Below are 25,951 nucleotides of genomic sequence, written 5' to 3' on the forward strand. Positions count from 1 at the left end.
GCAACCCTATGTAGGGTCCCCAGCTTCCACCTCCTTCAGTCCAGGATCTGTGTCCTCCCCCCATCTCCTCTCAGTGCCCTCCTTCTGAAGATCAAATAATACGCCTGTCTTCTTGATGACCTGGTCTCTTGGGCAAACCTCTTCCTGATGTATCTAGTCAGCCATCTTGGGAATTGTTTTTAAAAGGAATTAGTTTGAGCCTGTACATGTACTAGCCTTTGGGTTCTGCAGATCTATTTTTTTTAATGGATTTTGGTTAAAGTCTTTATGGATACCATTTCGTGTATTTGCATACTTCTTATAAATATTAGCTTTGCTGCTGAAAGGTGGCATATCCTGGGAAATGGCAAAAGCTTAAGATCTTAGTGGCCAGTATTACTTTGCTTGGGACCGGAGTAGCAGAAGCAGCCTGTGTCCCAGACTGCTTTCCTGTGTCGTTGTCTCTCACAAGGATTCAGGGGCCTTCAGGAGAACATAAGGCACTGCAGCTCAATCTGGCCTCTTTTACCTTTTCCTGGAGTTTTCTTCTCTCTCCCATCTGCCTCCTGCTTTGTGTTCTGTCCCCTACCTATGAAATCAAGCCATTCTCTGATGGTCTTAGTTTCTCTTCTTTCCCTTTTGATTGAAACAATTATTCTTTATTTAAGATTACTAAATTAACATCTCTGAACCTTATCATGTGTTTAAGCTCATGTTCAAGTGGAAAAATATATCTGGATGTGCTCCTCTACTCCAAATTAAATCAGTCTAAATAGGAGTCATCCTTTTTTCTCTCAGCTGTATACACACTTCCCATGTTGCTCATTTTAGGGAATGTTACTTCTATCTTCCCTGTAATCTTAACTCCAGAGATGAGTCATCTTTGACCTCTCCCTCTCTTTTGTGCATCACATCCACGTGCTTTCTTTGTTCTTTCAGTTGTTCACCTTGGCTCCACATTCATTTTCTTCCCTGCCATCCTCTAGTTGAGGCCCTTTTAAACTTTAGGTAGAACCACTTGAGAAAACATTCTCATTCCCTTTCCTTTAGTCAAGGTTTTTCTTATCCAAATTACTTTATATGTAGTGCTGTCAGTAATCTTTGTCATCTACCATTTTGCTGGTAGAATGGTCCTGCTCTTTTTAAAAAAAGAAGAATGAAAGAAGGGAGACAGGGAGAGAGAGAAAAAGAGAGAGAATGCTCTCAGCAATCAGCTCTGCAACCAGCTTCAGCTCCCACCTACTCTCTATATCAACTAAATGCTACCATACTATTTACCATTATTCCACTTTTCTACTTCTAACCCTCTTCCTATTTCCTTTTCTATGTTTATAGTAACTTTTATGCTACACCTACTTCCATCCATATCTATGAAGCCATAAAACCAACATTTACTTTCCAAGTTGAAAACAATTTTTCTCTCTCTTCTGTGCTAATAAAGTACTTTGTTTTAAACTTTGTTATAAGTCTCCTCATTTGTGCCTTTGCATTTTAGTTATTGCATTATTTATTCTCATTCATTTTAAGTTATTTGAGAATAGAAACTGAATCTTTGCATTTACCCAAGCACGATGTATTTAAAAAAGAAATAAACGATGAACTTTTAAAGTTAAAAGGCCATTTAAATAATTTTTGTAAAACCAAGTGAACAAAACGTAACACAGCATGACTTTAACTATTTTAATTTAAAAAATAATTTAAGATTTTCGATTTGTTTTCCTACGTTTGATTTTCTGAAGAGTGAAACTCAGAATGTCCTGACCCAAAATAATTCAATTGTGTAATTCTATTCATATTCTGATTCCGTGAGGGTATTAGCTGACACTACTTAAGAAAGCATGCTGGCTGCACATTGCATGAGTAAATTTCCTCCCTCTGTGGATAAAATCCTGTCCTTACACTGAACAGCATGCCTTAAGAAAACCATGGCAAAATTTCAGACTCTAATGTTATTGTAATTTTAACATCCCTACAGTAAACTTACTTCCATGAAATAATCTAATTAAAGCAAATATATGAGTGCATCAGTATGTTTATATGTGCATATAAGCAAGATTCAGCTGTGTTTCTATTGCTTCAAAGTCTGTAGTGGCTTTATACCTTTGTACCAGCTAATGTTTTCCTTAAAGATTTTTACCTCTTGTGCATTCTTTATTGTATTAAATAAACTTTTCAATTGACTTCAGAGTTTCTAAGAAAATCATTTTGTCTTCTTTGCAAAGTATGCAATTAAGTGCTTTTAAGTTTTAAATAATTAATTTATTCATATTTTATTAATAGCAGGTTTATAAAGATTTTAATAAAATTATACACTAATTTTATTGTGTATAAAGACAATTTTCACCTTTCCCAACTCCAGATTATGTAGGATATTTGATATGCCAAGAATAGATATATATATATATATAAATATGTAGACAAATTTTATTGCATATGACTAGGTAATCAACAATATAATAGAGTGTCGATTTAAATTTAACTATGTGTGAAAAGTTTAGTAACAGATATTACTGCTCTCATGAAGTGATGTTTGTAATTTTCTGAAGTTCCCTTTTATCCCCAAACTTGTCTTCTCTCCCTCCCTCCCTTCCTCCCTTCCTCCCTCCCTTCCTTCCTTCCTTCCTTCAACAGTTTTTTTGATATAACATTGATATACAATGCATTGCACATATTTAAAGGATGCACTTTGATAAGTTTTGATGTGCATCTATACACATGAAACCTTCACCACTATCAAAAAATAAAGAGATCTATCATTTTAAAAAGTTTACTTCTGCCCTTAGTAATTCTTTCATCCTGTCCTTTCCTATTATCAGTCCCTAGCAACCACCCTTCTGTTTTCTGTCACTTTATTAGTTTGTATTTTCCAGAATTTTATATAAATGGAATCAAACCCATGTACACATTTTGTGTGGCTTCTTGTAATCATAATTATTTATTTCATTTTATTTTTATTAAAACATAACTGTACATATTTATAGGGTAATGTGATATTTTGATAAATGCATACAATGTGTAATAATCAAGTCAGGGTAATTAGGATATCCATCTGAGTTAGGATATTGTTGCATTGCTGTAAAAGAATACTTGAGGCTGGGTAATTTATAAGGAAATGAGGTCGAATTGGCTCACACTTCTGCAGAATGTACAGGAAGCATGGTGCCAACATCTGCTCAACTTCTGATGGAGCCCTTGGGAAGCTTATAATCATGGCAGAATGTGACAGAGAGCCAGCATATCACCTGGCAAGAGCAGGAGCAAGAGAGCAAAGGGGAGATCTCAGACTCTTTTTTTTTTTTTTTTGAGACAGAGTCTCGCTCTGTCGCCCAGGCTGGCGTGCAGTGGCACGATCTCGGCTCACTGCAAGCTCCGCCTCCCGGGTTCACGCCATTCTCCTGCCTCAGCCTCCCGAGTAGCTGGGACTACAGGCGCCCACCACCACGCCCGGTTAATTTTTTCTTTTTTTTTTTTTTTTTTTGTATTTTTAGTAGAGACGGGGTTTCACGTGTTAGCCAGGAGGTCTCGATCTCCTGACCTCGTGATCCGCCTGCCTTGGCCTCCCAAAGTGCTGGGATTACAGGCGTGAGCCACCGCGCCGGCCAATCTCAGTCTCTTTTAAACAACCAGAACTCACGTGACCTGAGTAAGAATTCACTCATCACCAAGAGGATTGTGCTAAGCCATTCATGAGGGATCCAGCCCCACAGTCAAATCACTTCCCACCAGGCCCCATCCTTATCACTGGGAATCACATTTCAACATGAGATTTGGAGGGAGCAGACATCCAAACCATATCACCAACACCTCAAACATTTATTGTATCTTTGTGTTGAGAACACTCCAAATTTTCTCTTTCTGCTATTTTGATATATACAATAAATTATTGTTAAATATAGTCACTCTACTGTGCTATCAAACACTAGAACTTACTCCTTCTATCTAACTGTGTTTTTGTACCCATTAACCAATATCTCTTTGCTCTCCCTAATTCTTACCCTTCCCAGCCTTTGGTAACCATCATTCTACTCTCTACCTCCATGAGAGCAACTTTTTTAGCTTCCACCTATAAGTGAGAACATGGAATATTTATCTTCCTGTGGCTGACTTGTTTCACTTTATATAATGTCCTCCAGTTTCATCCTTGTTGCTGCAGATTACAGGATTTCATTTTTATGGCAAAACAGGACATTTTCTTTATCCATTCATCTGTTGATGGACATGTAGGTTGATTCCATATCTTGGCTACTGTGAATAGTGCTGTAATAAATATGGAAGTGCATATATCTTTTTGATATACTGACTTCATTTCATTTGGATATATATCCATTAGTGAGATTGCTATATCATATGGTAGCTCTATTTTTGGTTTTTTGAGGAAACTCCTTACTGTTTTTCATAGTAGCTGTACTAGTTTACATTCCCACCAGCATTGTACTAGCATTCCTCTTTCTCAGCATTATTGCCAGCATTTGTTATTTTTTGTCTTCTTGATAATAGTCATTTTTAACTGAGGGTGTGATGGTATCTTATTGTGGTTTTGATTTGCATATCCCTGATGATTAATGATGTTGAATATTTTTTATATGCCTCTTGGCCATTTGTATGTCTTCTTTTGAAAAATGTCTATTGAGATCATTTACCCATTTTTAATTGTATTATTTGGGTTTTTTTTTTTTTGCTATTGAGTTGTTTAAATTTTCTATATATTCTAGTTATTAATGGATAGTAAGGTAGACGGTTTGTGAATATTTTTGCCCATTCTGTAGGTTGTCTGTTTACTCTGTTAATGTTTTCTTGTACTGTGCAGGAGCTTTTTATCTTGATATAATTCCATTTGTCTATTTTTGCTTGTGCTGCCTGTGCTTTAGAAGTCTTATTTAAAAATATATATATATTTGCTCAAACCATTGACCTTAAGCATTTTCCCAATGTTTTTTCTAGTAGTTTTGTAGTTTCAATTCTTAGATTTAAATGTTTAACCCATTTTGACTTGATTTTTGCACATGGTGAGAGGTGGGGGTCTAGTTTCATTTTTATGCATGTGAATATCCAGTTTTCCCAGTACCATTTATTAAAAAGACTGTGCTTTCCCTCAATGTATGTTTTTGGTGCCTTTGTCAAAAATGAGTTGGCTGTAAATGTGTGGATTTATTTCTGGGTCCTCTATTCTGCTTCATTGGCTTATGTGTCTGGTTTTGTTGTTGTTGTTGTTGTTTTTGTTTTGCCAGTACCGTGCTTCTTTGGTTATTATAGTTTTGTAATCTATTTTGAAGTCAGGTAGTGTGATGCCTTGAGCTTTGTCCTTTTCGTTCAGGATTGCTTTGGTTATTCTGTGTCGTCTGAGGTTCCATACAAATTTTAGAATAGTTTTTCTATTTCTCTGAAGAATGGCATTGGTATTTTGGAAGGGATTGCATCGAATCTGTAGATCACTGTGCCTAATATAGATATTTTAACAATAATAATTCTTCCAATTTATGAGAATGAGAGTTTTTTTCATCTTTTGGTGTCCTTTTCAATGTTATTTATCGCTGTTTTTTAGTTTTCTTTGTAGAGATCATTCACTTCTTTGGTTGCATTTATTTGTGGGTATTTTATTGTCTTTTAGCTATTGTAAATGAGATTGCTTTCTTGATTTCTTTTTCAATTGTTCACAGTTGGTGTATGAAAATGCTATCTATTTTTGTATGTTGATTTGTGTGCTGCAACTTTCCTGAATTCATTTTTCAGTTCTGTAATTTGGTGGAGTCTTTAGGTTTCTCTAAATATAAGATTATGTCACCTTGGCTTCTTTCTTTCCAATTTGGATGCCCTTTCTTTCTTTCTCTTGCCTAATTGGTTTGGCTAGGACTTCCTATACAATGTTGAATGAAAGTGGTAAAAGTGGGTGTCATTGTGTTGTTCCAGATCTTAGAGGAAAGGCTTTCAATTTTTTTTTTCTATTTAGCATGATGCTAGCTGTGGGTTTGTTATATGTGACCTTCATTGTTTTCAGGTATATTCCTTCTATGCGCAATTTATTTAGAGTTTTTATCATGATGGGTTATTAAATTTTATCAAATGCATTTTCAATTATCTATTGAAATAATCATATGGTTTTTCTTCTTGATTCCATTGATGTTATGCATCTCTTTTATTGATTTGCATACATTGAACCATCCAAGCATCCCTGGGATGAATCCCACTTTATCACAATATATGATTTTTTTAATGTGCTGTTGAATTCGGTTTGCCAGGACAGTTGTTCTTTGAACAACATGGGGCTTAGAGCACCAACCCCTGCACAGTGGAAATTTGTGTAAAACTTTTGAATCCCCAAAACCTTATATACTAGTAGCTTACTGCTGAGTGAAAGCCTTACCAATAACATAAAAGCTTGATTAACACATATTTTCTGTGTCGTATGTGTATGTTATATATAGTGCATTCTTACAATAAAGTAACCTAGAGACAAGAAAATGTTATTTAGAAAATCATGAAGAAAGAAAAATATATTTATTGTTTATTAAATGAAATTGGATTATCATAAAGGTCTTCATCATAACACCAATTCGTTGGTTTACAGTTGTTCATAATAGTCTCTGATTATCCTTTGTATTTTTGTAGTTATAATGTTTCCTTTGTTGTCTCAGGTTTTATTTATTTGGGTATTATTTTTTTTTTCTTAGTCAAGCTAAAAGTTTCTCTATTTGTTTTATCTTTTCAAAAAACAAACTTTTTATTTTGTGGATTTTTTGTATATTTTTATTCATCAGAAATAGCTCTGATATTTATTATTTCTTTTCCTCCACTAATGTTGTGTTTGGTTTGTTCTTGCCTTTCTAGTTCCTTGAGGTGCATTATTATTTGGTCTTTCTGCTTTTTTGATGAAAGTGTTTATTCATGTAAACTTTCACCTTAGAACTGCTTTTGCCATATCCTGCAGTTCTTGTGTTTCCATGTTTATTTGTCTCAATAAATTTTTAAATTTCCTTTTTAATTTCTTCAGTTACACATTTGTTGATCAGGTGCATGTTGTTTAATTACCATGAATTTTTACAGTTTCCAACATTCCTTTTGCTTTCATTTTGTTTTATTCCATTATAGTCAGAAAAGATACTTGATATGATTTTGATTTTTTTAAATTTGATAAAACTTCTTTTGTGACCTAACATACGGTCTGTCCTGGAGAATGTTTCATGTGCTGTTGAGAAAATGTGTTTTCTGCAGCAGATGGATGAAATGTTATGTAAATGTCTGTTAGGTCCCTTTCGTCTGGAGTGCAGTGTAACTCCAATGTTTCTTTGTTGATTTTCTGTCTAGATCATCTGTCCACTGCTGAAATCCTCTATTGGATTGAAATCCTCTATTACTTTTGTATTGCTGTCCATTTCTCCCTCTTGTAATATATGTGTATATATACATATATTACAATTCTTGACTTAAAGTTTGTTTTATCTGAATAAGTATAGCTATTTCTGCTCTTTTTTGGTTTTTATTTGTGGGAATATGTTTTTCCATCTCTACACTTTCAGTATGTATGTGTACTTATGAGCAAAGTGAGTTTGTTATAGACAGAATATTTGGATCATTTTTTAAAAATACATTCAGCCACTCTATTTTTTAATAGGATAATTTAATCAATTTACATTCAAGGTTATTATTCATAGATAAAAGTTTATTACTGCCATTTTGATACTTGTTTTCAGGATTTTAAAATAGATCCTTTCTTCCTTTTCCCACCCTCTTACTGTATTTCTTTATAGCTAAATAAGTTTCACTAGCAATATGCTTTCATTCTCTGCTATTTATTTTTAGTGTATCTATTATAGGTTTTTGCTTTATGGTTACCATGAGGCATACAGGAAATATCTTACACTTATAACACGTTATTTTAAACTGCTAATGACTTAATCTTGATCACAGTGAAAGCAATAACAAAAATTCTAAACTTCAATATCATCCCCATCCCAACACTGTGACTTTTTGGTATTTCAATTTATGACTTTTTCTATTTACTATTTACTAATTAACTGTTGTAATTATTTTTAATACTTTTGTCTTTTAGACTTCATATTAAAGGTATAAATGGTTTACTTACCCCAGTTCCAGTTTTAGAATATTCTGGATGTCTTTTTTCTTATTTTACCAGTCAGTTCAATAACTGCAGATGTTTTTGTTACATGTTAGCATCCAGTTTCTTCTGTATTGAAAAACTCTCTTTTGGTATTTCTTGTAAGACAAGTCTGGTGTTGGTGAATTCCCTCAGCCTTTGTTTGTCTGGGAAAGTCTTTATCTCTCCTTTGAGTTTGAAAGATTGCTTTGCTGGCTATAATCTTATTGTTTGGCAGTATCTTTTCTTCAGCACTTTGAATATCACATTCCAGTCTCTCCTGACTTGCGAGATTTCTGTTGAGAAGCCCCCTGAAAGTTACACTGGGGCTCCATTGAATGTGATATTTTTATTTTCTCTTGCTGTTTGATTATTGTCTTTAATTTTTGATAATTTAATTATGATGTGCCTTGTGGAATCCCTCTTTGGGTTGAATTTGATTGGTTATGTCTGAGCTTCCTGTCTTTACCTGAAGGTTGTAATCTTTCTCCAGGTTTGGGAAATTTTCAGCCATTATTTCTTTAAATATGCTTTCTAGGCATTTTTCTTTCTTGTTTCCTTCAGAAATTCCTATTGCACAGAGATTAGTTCACTTGATTCTCTTGTCCCATAATTCTTGTAGGTTTTCTTCACTCACTTTTATTCTTTTTTTTTCTTTTTGCTTCACTGTTTGGATAATTTTATATGTTGCATCTTCAAGCTTGCTAATTCTTTCTTCTGTTTGAGAATATCTGTTGTTGAAGCTTTCTAATGAGTTTTTTCAGGTCCGTTATTTTATTCTTTATTGCTAAGACTTCTATTTGGTTTTTGAAAAATTGTTCCTATTTCTTTGTCATATTTCTCATTTTGTTTTTGGATTGTTTTCTGAATTTTATTTAGTTTTCTGTCAGGTATTTCTGTGATTCTCTGAACCTCTTTAAGAGAATTATTCTAAATACTCTGCCAGATGTCATAGATCTTCAATTCTTCTGGGTCAATTACTGGAGCTTTGTTGGTTTCTTTTGGTGATGTCATATTTCCCTGAGTTTTCACAACTCTTATGTTGATTCCTGAGCATTTGATGAGACAGCCACTTCCAGTTTTTGCTGATGTTCTTTGGTGGTTTTAGACCTTTACTACTTAGTATTGACTCTTAAACACTGCTCTACTGTGGCTTTCCATCCTGGGAAGAACTTAAGTTGAGCACCAGAACTAAAACACTGCACTATAACTAACATGTTGCCCTGTTACTGTTTCCTGGTATAGAAAAAACTTACAGTGAGCACCAGAACTTAAACTTAGATCCATAACTATATTGCATCCCTGCCATTGTTTTCTAGTCTTGGGAAGACTTAAGTTGGCATTAGGTATTAATCCTGATCTTTTAGTTTTTTTCCAGGCCAGGAAAATCCAGCTAGGGATTTAGGCATTCCCATGGATTGTGCCATCTGTGGTGCTATGGCACTGGCCAGTCTCTTTAATGTGGCACCCCCACTGACTGGAGCACAAAGTAGCTGCCAAAATCCATGCATCAGTTACTGTGATTAGTGCCCAGTTCATCACAGGTAGTTCAGCTTTCCTGGTACACCCAATTGCTCCCCTGGAAAGGAGTCAGGGTGGGCTTCCCATGAAGATTCCAAACAGTGAGGAGATCGACCATCCACCTCTCATTTCCTCCAATCACCATGGAAACCACAGGTCTAGAGAAATTCTCTTTGGGTGGTTATGCCAGCTTGGGAGAGGGGCTGGCACAGTCTAAAATGACTATTTCTCTTTCTAGTCACAACTTCTCTGCTGCCCTAATGGGTTTCTCTACTTTCCCTCTTTGCTCTGGTGAATTTAGGGAGATATTCTTGCCTTTTAGTAGTTTCAAGTTGAATTTCCGTGGGGGAAGTGATGATGCTTAGGATCTTCCATTCTGTCATCTTGCCGTCACTCATAATTATTTTAATATTCACATCCATTGAATGGATATTCCATGATTTTTTTCATTTACCTGCTGTTGGGCATTTTGGGCTATTTACAGTTTTTGGCTATTACAAACAAAGCTGCTATTCATATTCATGTATGTACATGCACTTTCAGTTTTCTTGAATTATCTAGGAGTAGAATGGCTATATCATATGGTATTATATATGTTTAAACTTTTAAGAAACTCTTGGACCATTTTGCAAAATTCTATATTTTGCATGGCCACCAGCACTATATGAAAGTTCCAGTTGCTCCACATCCTTTTCAACACTTGACATGGTTTATCTTTTTAATTTTAGCCTTTGTAATAGGTATACAATAGTAGCTAATTTTGGTTTATTTTGAATTTCCTTAATGACTATTGATGTTGGTCACCTATTCATGTGTTTATTTGCCATTAGCATTAGTTTTCTATGGCTGTAAAACATTACCAGGAACATAGTTACATGAAACACAAGCCATTATTTTCTCACAATTCCATAGCAAAGAAGTTCTGGTGGGCTCAGCTAGTTTCTCTTTTTAGGGCTTCACAAAGCTATATATCAGTGTATCAGCTGGGCTGGGCTCTTACCTGGAGATTTTGGAAAGAATCCACTTTCAAGCTCATTTACGTTTTTATGACAAGATCAGATCCTCGCAATCTCTGTTATTTTAAGGTCAACTATCCCATGTATCATCACATGGCCAACAATGTGATGTCATATTCATAGCTTTGATGATTACACCGGATCGTATTTGAGGGGCCATTTTAGATATTTTGCATGCCACACAACTCACATGTACTCTTTGTTAGAGTATCTGATCAAATATCTTGCCAGTTTTTAATGGGGCTGTAAGGGGTACAAACCTTTTACAAGGTATATAATTTGTGAATATTTTCTCTCAGTTTGTGGCAGTCTTTTTATTCTATTAATAGTGTCCTTTGAAGAGCAGAAATTTTAAATTTTGATGAAATCTTGATAAATTTTTTACTTAATGGATTTTGTCTTTAATGTTATGTTCAAGATATCTTTGGCATATCTTAGGTCACAAAGATTCTCTCCTGTTTTAGAAGTTTTATAGTGTAAGTTTTACATTTCAGTATACTTGAATTTATCTTTGTAAATAATGCAAAGTGTAAACTGATGTTTATTTTGCATATGGATATTCAACGTTTTAGCACCATTTGTTGAAAATATTAATATTTCTCTATTCAATTGTTTTGTTACTTTGTTGAAAATCAGCTGTCCATATGAATATGGGCCTGTTTTGTTACTATTTTCTGTTCCCTTGATCTGTTTATGTATCTTGATGCCATTACCTTGTGGTGTTAATATGAGACTCGAACTGTTAGTCTGTGAATATGGGCCTATTTTGTTACTATTTTCTGTTCCTTTGATCTGTTTATGTATCTTGATGCCATTACCTTGTAGTGTTAATATGAGACTTGAACTGTTAGTCTTTGAATATGTTTCTCCTGTTACAAAGTTGTTTTGCCTATTCTAGTTTCCCTATGGGTCCATATGAGATTTAGAATCAACTTGTCAAATTCTTTATATTAAAAAAGCCTGCTGGGATTTTGATTGAGATTATCTTAAATCTGTTGGTCAATTTGGGGTGAACTGATGTCTTAACTATATTGAATCTTTCAACATATGTATATGGTCTATCTATTCATTTATTAAGTATTTATTGAATTTAAGTAATTTACTTAATTTCTCTCACCAAAGTTGTATAGTTTCAGTCTACTGGTCTTGAACAACAAATATTACATTTATTCCCAAGGATCTCATATATTTATATTATTGGAAATATTATTATTGATTTTTAATTTTGAATTCTTCTTAGTGCGTAAAAGTTCAATTTATTTTTCTATATTACCTTGTATCCTGAAACATGGCTAAACTCACTTATCATTTCGTTTTCTTTTTGTCTCTCTTTCTTGTGTTCTTATCATTTTATTCCTCTGCTATATTTTGGATAGATTATATTTTAAAAATTCTACTTATCTCCTATATTGGCTTTTTGCTATATCTATTTGTTTTGTTATTTTGGGTATTTCTGTATAGTTTATAATACATCACTTATCACACTCTACCCTCTTGTGATGTTATATCAACTCACATAGAATATAAAAAAATTATAATAGTATACTTATCAATTCCAACCACTATGCTATTATCATCATATATTTGATGTTATGTATGTTATAAACCTCGTATTACATCATCCGTTTATGTAAGCAGTTAATTATATTACAAAGATACTTTTAAATAAAATCACTTGTATATTTTGCCATGTATTTACTACGTAAAATTATCTTTATTTGTTTGGCAGATCCATATTTCCATCTGCTATCATTTTTCTTCTGCTTGAGGCCTCCTTTTATGTTTTTATTGTGTTGACTATTTTCTGTTGATGAATGCTTTTAGCTTTTTTATGTCAGAAAAAACGCACTTGTCCCTTTTACTTTTAATAGACATTTTCAATAGGTGTAGACTTTTAGTATGACAGATTTCTTCTTTTCTTTCAGTTCTTTAAAGATGTTGCCCATTATCTTTTCATTTGCATTGTGTTTTAATGAGAACTTTGCTGTTTTTCTTTTTTCCTCTGCATGTAATGTTTACTTTTTCCTTTAACTGCTTTTAAAATTTTCTTTTTACCACTGTTTTTAAGTTACTTCCTTATATTGTAACTTGGCATGGTTTTTTTCAGTCTTTCTTGAGTTTGAGTTTTATTGAAATTCTTCAATCTGTAGGTTTATAGTTTTCATAAATTTTTAATGACCATTATTTCTTCAAGTAGTATTTTCTGTCTTTAATCCCTTCTTGGTGACAACAATTACACTTATATTCGACTACTTTAACTTATGTCAGAATGTACTGATGCTCTGCTTATTTCCAATCTTTATCTTTTGAATTATTTTTTATCTTCTAAAATTCATTAATCACCTACAATGTCTAATCCACCATTAATACTCTTGTTGTGTGTTTTCTTTCCTCTCATTCTAGTTTTTATTTAAGGTATTTGAATCATTTTTTTATCTTCCTTGTCTCTACTTAACATTTTGAAAATATGGAATTCAGATATTAGTTTGGTGCAAAAGTAATTGCTGTTTTTGCCACAGCAACTACTTTTTGCACCAACCGAATATAATAACTATATTAGTATGATTGTTAGTTAATTCTAACACCTGTGTCAGTTATGTGTTTAAGTCAATCAATTGTTTTTGTTGTTGTTGTTTCTCTCCATTAGTCATATGTTCTTTTTTTTTATGCCTGGTAATTTTTTATTTTATGACAGGCATTATGATTTTACCTTATTGGATGCTGGATATTTTTGTAGCCCTATAAATATTCTTGAGTTTTGTGCTAGGGTACATTTAGTTGCTTAGAAACAGTCTGATTCTTTCATATCTTGCTTTTAAGATTTGTTACGTGGAACCAGAGCCATGTTTAATGTAGGGCCAATCATTCTCTGAGTGAGGCAAGATACTTCTGCTTCTCTGGGTGAAGCAAGATACTTTTCCCAGTATCCTATGGGGCTGGGCACAGTAATACTAGTTCTGGTTCAGCATGAGTCCTCATATTCTCTCAGGTCCTTTTTTTCCCCTGGCTTTGGGTAGCTTCCTCATGCACATGTGCTAACAAATACTTTGCTAAATATTCGTAGGTGACTCTATTAAGATCTCAGGAGTTTTATCTGTGAAACTCTCTCTTTTTTAGGATCCTGTCCTTGAAAGTCTACCTTGCTGTCCCCCAAACAGTCATCTCCTTCTGTAGGCAAGAAATATGCTGGGATTTGCCTGTGTTACCTTGCAATCTGAAAACTCTCTCAGGGCCATATGTCGTGGTCGTTAAAGGGCTCACATCATTTGTTTCTCATCTTTCAGGGACCAATGACCTGCATAATTTCATGACCATGTCTTTAAAATCAATTTCATGTATTTTGTCCAGATTTCATGTTGTCTTAGGTGACAAAAATCCAGTCTTTGTGACTCTAAGATGGAAGTGATATTCCTCAGGCTTATTGTTTAAATTTTATATTTGTTTTTAAATATTAAGATGATAGATTTTAAAGTCATATTTACAAGCATGTATTCACAAATAATATATCACAGGTTTGGATAGAAATTTTTTATTAAATATGGAATCTCAAATTGAATATAATTGGCATTGTATATTATATTTTTTAAAATTTTTTTTCTTTATTAGAAACATCTCCATATAAGAATTTTCATTAGAAGAGTGCAACTTTCAGATCTGATGAAAATTACCTTAAATTTTTAAAATTATTATCATTATTGTGCTCATTTTTAAGTTGTATTTCAACTTCAGTATTCCTCAAGCTTTACATTTGGAAACACCAGTAAATATTAACTAATATATATCTAAGAATAAAATGTTTATCTCTATATAATGAGCAAAGTCAACACTGACTAGAAAACAAAGTTCAAACTCCTCAGCAAGGCCGTCGGTCAGGAGCTTCCTGCCTACCTTTTGTTTTTCTTTAACCTTATTTCCTCTTCCCTGCGTTATACTATAAGCTTGCATAGTACTGAACAGCTTGTAGATCTCTGCACCTATTCTGCTGTTTCTTGCCTCTGCACTGTCTCATATGCTGTTCTTTTCTCCTAGTGATGCCCTTTCTTCCTTTTTTAACTTGGAAAATTTGTAGTTATCCTTCGAGGCATGTCAGATGCTATTTTCCGTAAGAAGTTTCTCTGAATTTCCTCACACTGGGCACAATGCCCTCCTTTTTATCACCTGGGAAAGCATCCATCTCTGCACACATCATTTCATATTGAAATTATCTGTCCACCTGTTTGCATTCCTAAAAAATTCAGAATGATTTAGGAACTGGCAATACAGGAAAATAAATGTTACCAAGTTTAAGAAAATTCAAACCTGAAATAACTGGAAAATCAGAGTTACTCACAAAGTTAATTTATTTACATGGCAATATGCCCAGATACTAGTAAATTATTTAATTCATTAAAATTGCAAATTGTATTAAAACATTCAAAAATAATATATTATAAAAATATAGGGTTAAAGGCCCTTCCACATACAGTGAGTTTAAATATTGAAATATTTAAATATTGAAAAATCATCTTATTCTCAGAATTAATGAGACCAGAATAATGCACTTTGAATACTTAAAAGATCCCAACTATGCTAGAGCAGTGGGTATATTCTGCCGGTGGACTTCAAAGGCAACAGTGCTGAGAGTTTCAAAAGCAAGAGTTTACATGGTCATTTGAAATCTACAGTATACTTCACCTTGAGCTGCATTTCAGCTTTGTTTATATTGTGTGTATAACACTGTAGGTGATCTATTGGGCTAGTATGAGACACCTCTAATGACAGTCTTTTTAAGTAATCTTCAATATAGATGGACACATATTTGATGCGTTACAAGGAAAGTAGGCCAATTAGAGATAAAGCTTAATAGCTTCAGGGAGGGAGCTGGAAGATTTACTTGCACTTGACAGTGAAGAAGCAAAACATAATCTTAGTGAAGCCCTTATATTTAAGAAATGATATCTTCCTTTAAATAAATAGATTTTCAGATTTTTAGCTTCCTGAATGAAGTAATTTTATGCTGGTTTTGATGGACAAAATCACCAATTTATTTTTATCTGTAGACTTGTATCAATATTCTATAAAATAGAGATATTGTAATATGCTAATTTATGCCTTGATTTTTTCTATTAATACTATGAAAAAAGCTTCATTTTTCCCTGAAAACTATTCTAGTCATCCTTACTCCTTTATAATACATTCTTACATGCTACTTAGGAACCCTCTTTAACAATGTATAAATTTTCAGACTTCCTTTTCTAGGATGATAGTAGATTAATATTTTAAAAGAATAACAACACCTATAAATGTGTGTATAAAGAAAAAAGCTGGCTAGGCGCTGTGGCTCGTGCCTATAATCCCAGCGCTTTGGGAGGCTGAGGCAGGTGGATTATCTGAGGTCAGGAATTTGAGACCAGCCTGGCCAACACGATGAAACTCCACCTGCACTAAAAGTACAAAAGTTAGCTGTGCATGGTGGCAGGCGCCTGTAGTCCCAGATACTCAGGAGGCTGAAGCAGGAGAATCGCTTGAACCCAGGAGACGGAGGTTGCAGTGAGCTGAGATTGCGCCATTGCACTCCAGCCTGGGCGACAAGAGTGAAACTCCGTCAAAAAATTAAAATAAAAATAAAAGAAAGAAACAAAGCTGGGCAGGATCGCACATGCTTGTAGTCCTATATACTTGGGAGGCCAAGGTGGAAGGATCATTTGTGCCCGGGAGTTAGAGGCCAGCCTGACAAAATAGTAAGGCCATAAAAAAAGAAGAGAATACAAATACTTATAAATATGTATATAAAGAATAAAAGCCAGGCATGTTGGCACTCCCTGCTACTTGGGAGGTTGAGGTAGGAGCATCATTTGTGCTCAGGACTTAGAGGCCAGCCTGGGCAACATAGTGAGACCCTGCTTCTTAAAAAACAAACAAACAAACAAAAAAAGAATAAGGATCTTCAGGATCCAGAAGTGAAGAGAAAAATTGATGATCAGAGTGCTATGGCTCTGAGGGAAGTCCTATCCGTCTTAAAAAATTGGAATCTTTTGTTTCAATATATACAGGACATGGTCTTGTGCCCAAATGAGGAAAGGAAGTATTCCAACCTTAGATGAAAATACGGCTTTCCAAGAGTTTAATTGTCTTTAAAGAGATGAATGAGAAAATCCACCTAAGCACAGAAAGATTATAAGAAAGCTAACTTTTCACTGAGACTTGTGTAGGTTTGTGACTTGCTTTTACATTATCCATGGGTTACTGGATGGCTTATTCATTTGGGGTTTCTGACAGAAGAAAACTTAATGTTATATTGAAAGAACATCTTCTCAACACAGGATTACCCTGGAGGAAGAGGATTGGAGGAGAAGAAAACCCTGATAAGGATAAGCTCATAATTAAAGAATATACAAAATATTGGCAAAAGTCACAACAAACAAGAAAATTGAAAGTTGAAAATTTAAGACAATAGAATAATCTGTAATATAGCATACAAGTGCTTATAATGATTAAAGATATGAAAGAGGAAATCCAAATCCTAAGAGTATAATTGCACTCTTTATTTCAGCCAATGCTATAGTATCAAAAAACCAAATCTCAGTGACTTAACACTACAGAGAATATTTCTTTCATACCAGAGTGTGACCAGGTGTGTAGTGCTGGCTTTGCATGTGCTGAATAAGAGTTCCTGACTCCTTTCATTTTGTGTTATAACCATTTTGTAAGGTGTCCTTATAGGACTCAGACAGACACTGAGCAGGAAGAAAGGGAGAAGTATCTCACAGAATGTTTATGAACCCAGAGCTGGAATACAACATAACGTAGTGCTAGCCAAACTGCAAAAGAAATGGAAACAGGATCGGTAGGCCTCTGGTCAATCTCTACCTACATATAAAACTTTGACAGAGTTTCAATTAGATATTATCAGAAATGTAAATTATAGGCATTCATTGTTTCATTTCATATAAATAGATGATAGAGAGATAGATTTATTACTTTGTCCAAGTACCATCCCAGTTACTGGAGATGGAGGAAATGAACAAAAAATACAATGTTCCTACCACAGTGGAGTTTACAAAATCCTACCTGTGGAGGCACACAGTGAGCACATAAATAAAGGATTAGTGAGAGTATTGAGCAGTATAAAAATGAAGCAATATGAAATGATGCAGGGAAGTGCCTTTCTACAATAGAGTGTTCAGGAAAGTCCTCCTCCAGCCCTCACTTCCAGGAGGTGATATTTGAGAGATGTTTCCTTGTTGCTAAATTCAACATTTAGTTGTTTTCACTTTATCATGCTTAATCTGTTAGCTGCATTTAGGTCTCCTGCTCATGTCCTCATTAAAAAAAAAATGCTTCACTTGGTTTCCAAGGTATCGCCTTCCACTGTGTTTTTCCTACCTCAGTGTATTAGTTTCTTATGGCTGCTAGAATAAAATATCACAAACTTAATGGCTTCAAACCACATACATTCATTGACAAATTCATTTGGAATTCTCGAGGTCACAAGTCCAAAATGGGTCTCACTGAGCTACCAACAAGGTTTCAGCAGGGCTGCCTTCCTTTCTGTAGGCTCTAGGAGAAAATCCACTTCCTTGCCTTTCCAGCTTCTGGAACTTGACCACATTCCTCGGCTTGTGGCCACTTTTCTCTGTCTTCCAAACCCAGCAATTTTCCCTTTTTGCTTTCTTCAGTAGTCACTTTTCCCTCTAACCTCCTCCGACTCCTTCTTCCACTTTTGAGCACTCTTGGGGTTACTCTGGCATCCCCAGATAATCCAGGATAATCTCCCCATCTCAAGATACTTAATCACATCTACAAGCTTCCATTTTCCATGGAGGGTAACATATCCACACCTTCCAGGGACTAAGGTGGGTATGTATTTGAAGTAGGGGTTGGTGGTTATTCTGTCTACCACAATCAGTGACTGCTTTCTTTTCTCAGTGCTCATAGTTATTTCTTCCTTATCTCTCTGACCTTTACATATAGAGTACCAGGGCAGAAATACAGCTCTGTTGATTACTAGAGTATTGAAATATTTTTATATTTCTCCGTAGGTAGTCTTAAAAATTACCAATAACTCTTGAGTTCCAGACATTTCTGCCTTTTGCCCTAGGTCCCTGACTTTCCCTGAGGACTTTAAATCTTTGCTCCTGCTACATAAAATACGGAATAAATGTCTGGCTTAGTTGGAGGCTTTGAAGACACTGACCCAGCATTGTGGTCAGGGTCCATTTAGAATTGTTCTTGCTCAATCTATACCAGCTGTTAGCATCCCTGGGTGTGCCCCTTCCTTAAGTAGTTATTTTCTTGATGATTTCATCCAGTCTTAAGACTTTAAATACCACCTAGATGCTGATGACTCTCAAAGTTTCACTTGTTGTCCAATTTTTTCTCCCAAACTTTAGAATCTGACATCTAATTACCTACTCAGTATACTCAAGGCTGTATTTTTGGCATCTAAAGCACAATCTTATTTATTAGTGCACTGCTGCTTTATGCCCCCTGCCTCAATTTTTCTCCACACCACGGTCTTCTGTTAATAAGGAAATATCAACTCTATCTGCTTTCTCTATCTTAAAGTATATGCAGAATCTATTTCTTGCCTTCTCTTCAGTTACCAAGCCAGTCCAAACCCCCATTAGTTCTCTCCTCTTAATTCAAAGCCTTTTACATTGTCTCCCTTCTTCCTTTGGTCTTTTTCAACATAGCAGCAAGAATGATTATCAAATTCTAATAATATCATTTTGGACCCCTGCTCAGAACCCTCTTTTGGCTTCTTATCTCACTCAGAGTAAAGACCATCCCCCTGCCTTAGATCACCTTGAGAGTCTTCGCATCTAGTACCTCTCTGCAATCAACTTCCATTGCTTTTCCTCCCACTCACACAGCTTAAGGCACACTGACCTCCATATTATTCTTAAACTAAGTCAGGATGTCCTCTGCATCCGGAATACTCTTCCTTCCTGTATCTGGAGCATTCTTTGATGGATAGTCACATAGCTTGATCCCTCACTTTCTTTTATTATTTAAATATTGCCTTACTATAGACACTTTCCTTAACCATTGTTTTAAAAATTGAGTACCTTAACTCATCAGTTCCCCTGTACTGTGTTATATTTCCCTTCAGGAGTGTCATGTTTGAATATAATCACACACCTCATAACAACACTTTGGCCACTGATGAGCCTCATACATGAGAGTGGTCATCTAGTAAACTAAGGCTAATTTATTATTGAAGAAAGAAATTGTTTTTACAAACTTAATGTAGCCTGAGTGTACAATATTTATAAGGTCTTCAGTAGTGTACAGTAATCTCCCAGGCCTTCACAGTCACTCTCAAATCACTGACTCATTAAAAGCAACTTCCTGCAAGCTCCACTCATGGTAAGTGTGCTACACAGGTGTACCATTCTGTTTTAATTTTTATACAGTGTTTTTACCGTATTTTTCTATGTTTAGATGTGTTTGGATACACAGGTGCTTACCATTGTGTTACAGTTGCCTGCAATATTCAGGACAGTAACAGTTGTACAGGTTTATAGCCTAGGAGCAATAGACTGTACCATCTAGCCTAGCTGTGTTGCAGGCTATACCAGTTGTGCAGTGTGCTTACTAGGTTTGTGTAAGCACACTCTGTTGTTTGAAGAACAACAAAATTGCCTAACAATGGATATCTTAGAATGTATCCTTGTTGATAAGCAGTGTGTTACTGTATACTGTACATTTTACTTAATTTATGATATTTAATTTGTATCTAGAACCCACTAGGATATAAGCTGTATAGAGATTTTAGTCTGTTTTTTTAACTGCTTATCCCACCCACTGTCTATAGGCAGGGTTTTAGCCTCACAAGTCGTTAAAAACTTGAAAATTAATAATATACCTATTTTACACTTTAAAAATCATGAAAATGAACAAAAAGTAGCATTCAAGGTTTAGAAATATGGGAATTGTAATACACATATATTTAAAGTAGGAAACAAGCCCAACTTTTCAGTAGAAAAATAGTCAAAATCTATCACAAACCTTAAATATGCATACACTTTGGTATAGGAAGGCTCCTCATTAAAATCTATTGTAACAAAATAATGTGAATGTACACAAAGATTTTGCAATAAGAACAACCACCATAGTCTTGTTTATGAAAGTGAAAAATTTAAAAATTTTAAAAATCGACCCCCCCCCAAATTTCCAAATATAGAAGCTTAGTTAAATGAAATAAGGTATATTTATACAAGAGGATCTTATAGAATCCTTAAATTAGTATTTAGATAAATATTTAGAACATGAGAAATGTTAACAATATGCTGATGAAGTGGTAAAAAGCAGTTTATACAAAGTATATGCAAAATGATTTAATTTTTGAAAAAATATATGTAGACTGATAGATATATAGATGGGATTCTATATATCAGTCTGAGAATACAGTTATTTATCAACTCTATGTTGTTTGTGTTCATGATATTTGATAATACTATATATCTTTTTTTAAAATTCTTGCATCAGTAAGTAGGGACTAAGGCTCCACTTTAGCTTATGAAATAAACTCTTTGGGATTATTTTAGTCTTTAGAAACTTAACATGTAGAAGCTGCCTAGCCACAAGTATGATTGTATTAAAAATGTAGTTAGTATGACTCAGCTGAGAAGACAAATTTATGTTATGCAGTTAATCCAATATTTGATCTCAGAGATTTTAATTAAACCTAACCCACCCACTCTCTGTCTCTGTCTAGTTTCTATCCTTTCAGCAGTAATGTACAATCTGGTTCTATTGAACAAAAGAAGGGGAAATTCCCAATCTGGCCAGAGTGGAGTGAAGCTGACATAAATTCAGAAAAGTGGGATTCAGGCAAAGGTGCAAAAGAAAAGGACAAAACAGGAAAAAGCCCTGTATTTGTAAGTAGATGTGAATGTGACTAGTCATCTAGTCATTTTGGTTTTTAATTTTATAATGGAATGAGATTTGTAAACATAAAAAGGTGTTCATTCTCCATAATCTGCATTCAAAAGGGAATTTTTTTATTTTTCTATTGGCCCCACCTCCCAACACTCCCACATTGTCTTTCCAAGCCTTAGTCCTGATCTTTGGTGAATTATATTTGGGTAAATTGGAAGAAAGAGATATGACCAAAGAATCATAATGAAATAAAGGAAAAATTAAGAGATAGGGCAGGTTAGCCAGTCGACCTTGGACAGAGTTTGGAAACAGACATTTATAAAGAGTGGTTAAGAAAATGGAAATCCACAGTGGACTTGGAAGCTGTGACCGGGAGATAATAGGAAAGATAATTTTTTAAAAGAAATGTTAACTGTGAGATGAAAACTGGATTCCTCCTACTATCTCCTCAAGATATGTGAATAAAGATCCTCACTGCCCTTCGTTTACTTTTTGTCACATAAACATGGAAAGTCCCTGAGATTGGTGCTAAAATGTAGAACTTCTGCATTTTCCGATTATATTACTTTATGTTATTTTGCCTATTTAAAAACGTTTATTTCTAAGGACTTCGACGTTGAGGCTATGGGTCTGACTTTCATTTAAAATATGACCTATTTATTGGGTGCAACAGTTCATTTAAAAATATTTATAGAAAACAATATAATTTTCAATACATAAACATAAGTGCCAGAAGGGTTTAGTTGAACTTTACATGAAGCATTCTGAAATAATAAATCTTAGCATGTACGCTTTGTTCACAAAAGATTGTATCACAAATTGCATGATTCATATTGGTCAATTTGTTAACAAAAGGTACTCAATAAAGGTATTGCTGACTCTGTTAGCACCTAAACAATTTCCAAAGTAGCAACATGTAAGGGAACAAATTCTTTGTACCACATCTAAAATGATTATGGAACTTCTAGATGCAGAGGGCTTTGAATTCTCTGGGTTCAAATGAAAATTGGCATATTCTATGTATTTTTTTCAATGATTCAAAACTTACGGAGAGAGAGAAAGAGAGAGAGTGTGTGTGGGTGTGTGTGGGTGTGTGTGGGTGTGGGTGTGGTAAAATCTAGGATAGAACCTTACTTTCCATTTCCAGTCTGTCACAATCTCATCCATGGCTCTTGAAATAGCAGCTCCTTCACTGGAGTGAGTGGTGGACAGTGTTCAATCCTTGTGATTGCATCTGCATGAAATGGTTGCATGGTAGCTCTTAGCCCTGATTTGCAGCATCCATATTTTATTAAGATTAATTTCCTTAAGCATCCAACTATAACAAGTATCCTGGGAGTTTTGCAGAAGGCTGCTTCCCTAGACATGAGGCTAGTCATCAGGAAATCAGCCTCAGATGAATTCACCCTTCCCTCTAAGTCCAGAGAACAGTCTCACTTCTTTAGCTAAGTGATGAGAACTAAAGGATGTGATGGGTGAATCAAATTGTGAATATATTATGCAGTGCTGTAAGGTTATTATAAGGGACACAGATAAGAAAAATAATGTGGAAAGATTACTCTTAACTTCTTAATGAGGGAGGCCCAAATCCTGGGGAAAAGGGAAGCACACAAGGTCAGTTCCACATTCACCTTGTTCTTTGTTTATTTATTTTTTCCTCTCTCAAGTACATTTATTAATTCAAGGCATGAAGACTAGGGATCAAGCACAAAGTAGTGTCCTGGGACCTGTGTCAATTTCTTGAGCTGGAGAGACAGAGGATATTGCCTAGAGCTGCTAAAGCAATCCAAACTTGAACCAAAACCCCAGGGCTAATGGCAGAGAAGAGATCTGAAAATTTTGCATATAATTTTCTTTTAAGATATTTACTCAACTCCTAAACTATGTATGAAGGATAAGCTACGGAGCAAATGAGTAAACAGCAGCAGCTTGAAGGCGAAATAAAAAATGGTTTAACGGTACTTTGGAGAGAAATTTAGGAACATCAAGGTAAAGGGACCCCAATAAACACTCCAGCTTTTTTAGACAGTGCACCAGACCAGCTATAGCATTCTGTATAAAGTAAGGGCAATCCAAAGTTATACCAGCCCTACCAAATCCTGAAACCCAGTGTTGACTGAGTCAGGTACATCTTGTACTCTGCCTGCCAAAAGGAAATAAATTCTCCTCTCTGGAATAAGACAACATTATCTAGAGCCCATATTAATTTTTATATTCAGTGTATATCATTCATTAAAAACTATTGAGCACGTGAATTCTACCAGATGTACAAAGACAAGCTGCTACCATTCTTACTGAAACTATTCCAAAAAATTGAGAAGGAGACACTCCTCCCCAACTCATTCCATGAGAACATCATCATCCTGATAACAAAGCATGACAGAGTCACAACAACAAAAAAACTTCAGGCCACTATTATCGATGAACATCAATGCAAAAATCCTCAACAAAATACTTGCCAACCAAATCCAGCAGCACATCAAAAAGCTAATCCACCATGATCAAGTAGGCTTCACTCCCAGGATGCAAGGTTGGTTCAACAGACACAAATCAATAAATGTGATTCATCACATAAACACAACTAAAGACAAAAACCACATGATTATCTCAATAGATGCAGAAACGACTGTCGATAAAATTCAATACCCCTTGACGTTAACCCTTTTCCCATTTACAAAAAAGTTCAGCTTTCTTCCAGCATTCATTTGATTTTACATAAACATAGTCTTTGAGGCTGATGCAAATCTGACTGATTTTCAATGTGAAAATAAAACAAAAAGCTGTTCTTATAGCAAAGACTTGGAACCAACCCAAATGTCCAACAATGATAGACTGGATTAAGAAAATGTGGCACATATACCCCATGGAATACTATGCAGCCATAAAAAATGATGAGTTCATGTCTTTTGTAGGGACATGGATGAAGCTGGAAACCATCATTCTCAGCAATCTATTGCAAGGACAAAAACCCAAACACCGCATGTTCTCACTCATAGGTGGGAATTGAACAATGAGAACACATGGACACAGGAAGGGGAACATCACACACCAGGGCCTGTTGTGGGGTAGGGGGTGTGGGGAGGGGGAGGGATAGCATTTGGAGATATACCTAATGTTAAATGATGAGTTACTGGGTGCAGCACACCAACAAGGCACATGAATACACATGTAACTAACCTGCACATTGTGCACATGTACCCTAAAACTTAAAGTATAATTAAAAAAAACTGTTCTTAGAGTTATTTCTAAACAGAACTTGTCTCTAATCTTAATGTAACGGAAATGCATATGATGATCAGTGTTTAATAATTTTCATCATGTGATAAATTTCAAAGCACAGCACAACACAAAGTGGAGCATCACCTTCTGCAAAAAAAAAAAAAAAAAAAAAAAAAATGCATTTCTCTCCAGATGGTCTTGCCATCCTTGCTGTTGTGCAAGCCTCAAATTTTGCAGTGACTACTTGGATTTCATTTCATTTAGCTGATATTGGTAATAGGCTTTTGGGCAAAATGTCTTCTAGACAGGTGAAGAGGTGTGGCATCACCAGAACATGGGTGACCTTGAAGATGTTGCTGCCCTGGCTTGTGATGCTTTTCCGGCATTTTTTTAATCAACAGGAATCTGAGTTTTACATGGCTAATCATGTGCTCAGGATTGTCCTTCTTGAACAGGATGTAGGAATTCAGTGCTTTGATATTTAGAGGTGGCGAAAGAATTTCTTATACCAAACGTGTTTTATCTTGGGATAAACACTGCAACTGCAAGCACTGCTGGTGAGTATTCTTGAGTGCAAATGGGAAATGGTTAAAAACTCTCAACAAACTAGGTATGAAGGAACATACCTCAAAATAAAAAGAGCCATCTATGAAAAACCCACAGCGAACATTATACTGAATGGCAAGAGCTGGAAGCATTCCTCTTGAAAACTGGCACATGACAAAGATGCCCTCTCTCACCACTCCTATTCAACACAGTATTGGAAGTCAGCCAGAGAAATCAGGTAAGAAAAAGGAATAAAGGGCACCCAAATAGGAAGAGGGGAAGTCAAACAATCCCTGTTTGCAGATGACATGATTCTATATCTAGAAAACCCCATAGTCTCAGACCAAAAGCTTTTTCAGATGGTAAACAACTGCAGCAAAGTTTCAGGATGCAAAATCAGTGTACAGTGCTCACTTCAGCAGTGCATATACTAAAATTGGAATGATACAGAAAAGATTAGCACGGCCCCTGCACAAGCATGCCTCCTGCACAAGCATGGCACACAAAGTCATGAAGAGGTCCATAATTTTAATTAAAAATCTAACTTCACATTGAAATAATTAGAGAAGCTAGAACAAATTAATCCCAATGCTAGCAGAAGATGAGAAATAATGAAAAATAGAGCTGAACTGAAGGAAATTGACACATGAAAAGCAATTTCAACGATCAACAAATCCAGGAGTTGTTTTTTTTGAAAAAATTAATAAAATAG

At 35.0% G+C, this 25,951-nt stretch overlaps 1 protein-coding gene and 1 pseudogene across 1 annotated transcript in view; both read left to right on the forward strand.

Moving 5' to 3' along the window:
- The window catches only part of ADGB (androglobin), a 203,556-nt gene that overhangs the window by 15,230 nt on the left and 162,375 nt on the right, over positions 1–25,951 (forward strand). Inside the window, exon 2 of the mRNA XM_002817462.5 lies at positions 21,311–21,473. Within this exon, the coding sequence (XP_002817508.5) occupies positions 21,311–21,473 (163 nt within the window). The remainder of the gene's footprint in view (positions 1–21,310; positions 21,474–25,951) is intronic.
- Positions 25,646–25,769, forward strand: LOC112133987 (U6 spliceosomal RNA; annotated as a pseudogene).

Source organism: Pongo abelii, chromosome 5 (genome assembly GCF_028885655.2).
Source record: "Pongo abelii isolate AG06213 chromosome 5, NHGRI_mPonAbe1-v2.0_pri, whole genome shotgun sequence".
NCBI classification, from domain to species: domain Eukaryota; kingdom Metazoa; phylum Chordata; class Mammalia; order Primates; family Hominidae; genus Pongo; species Pongo abelii.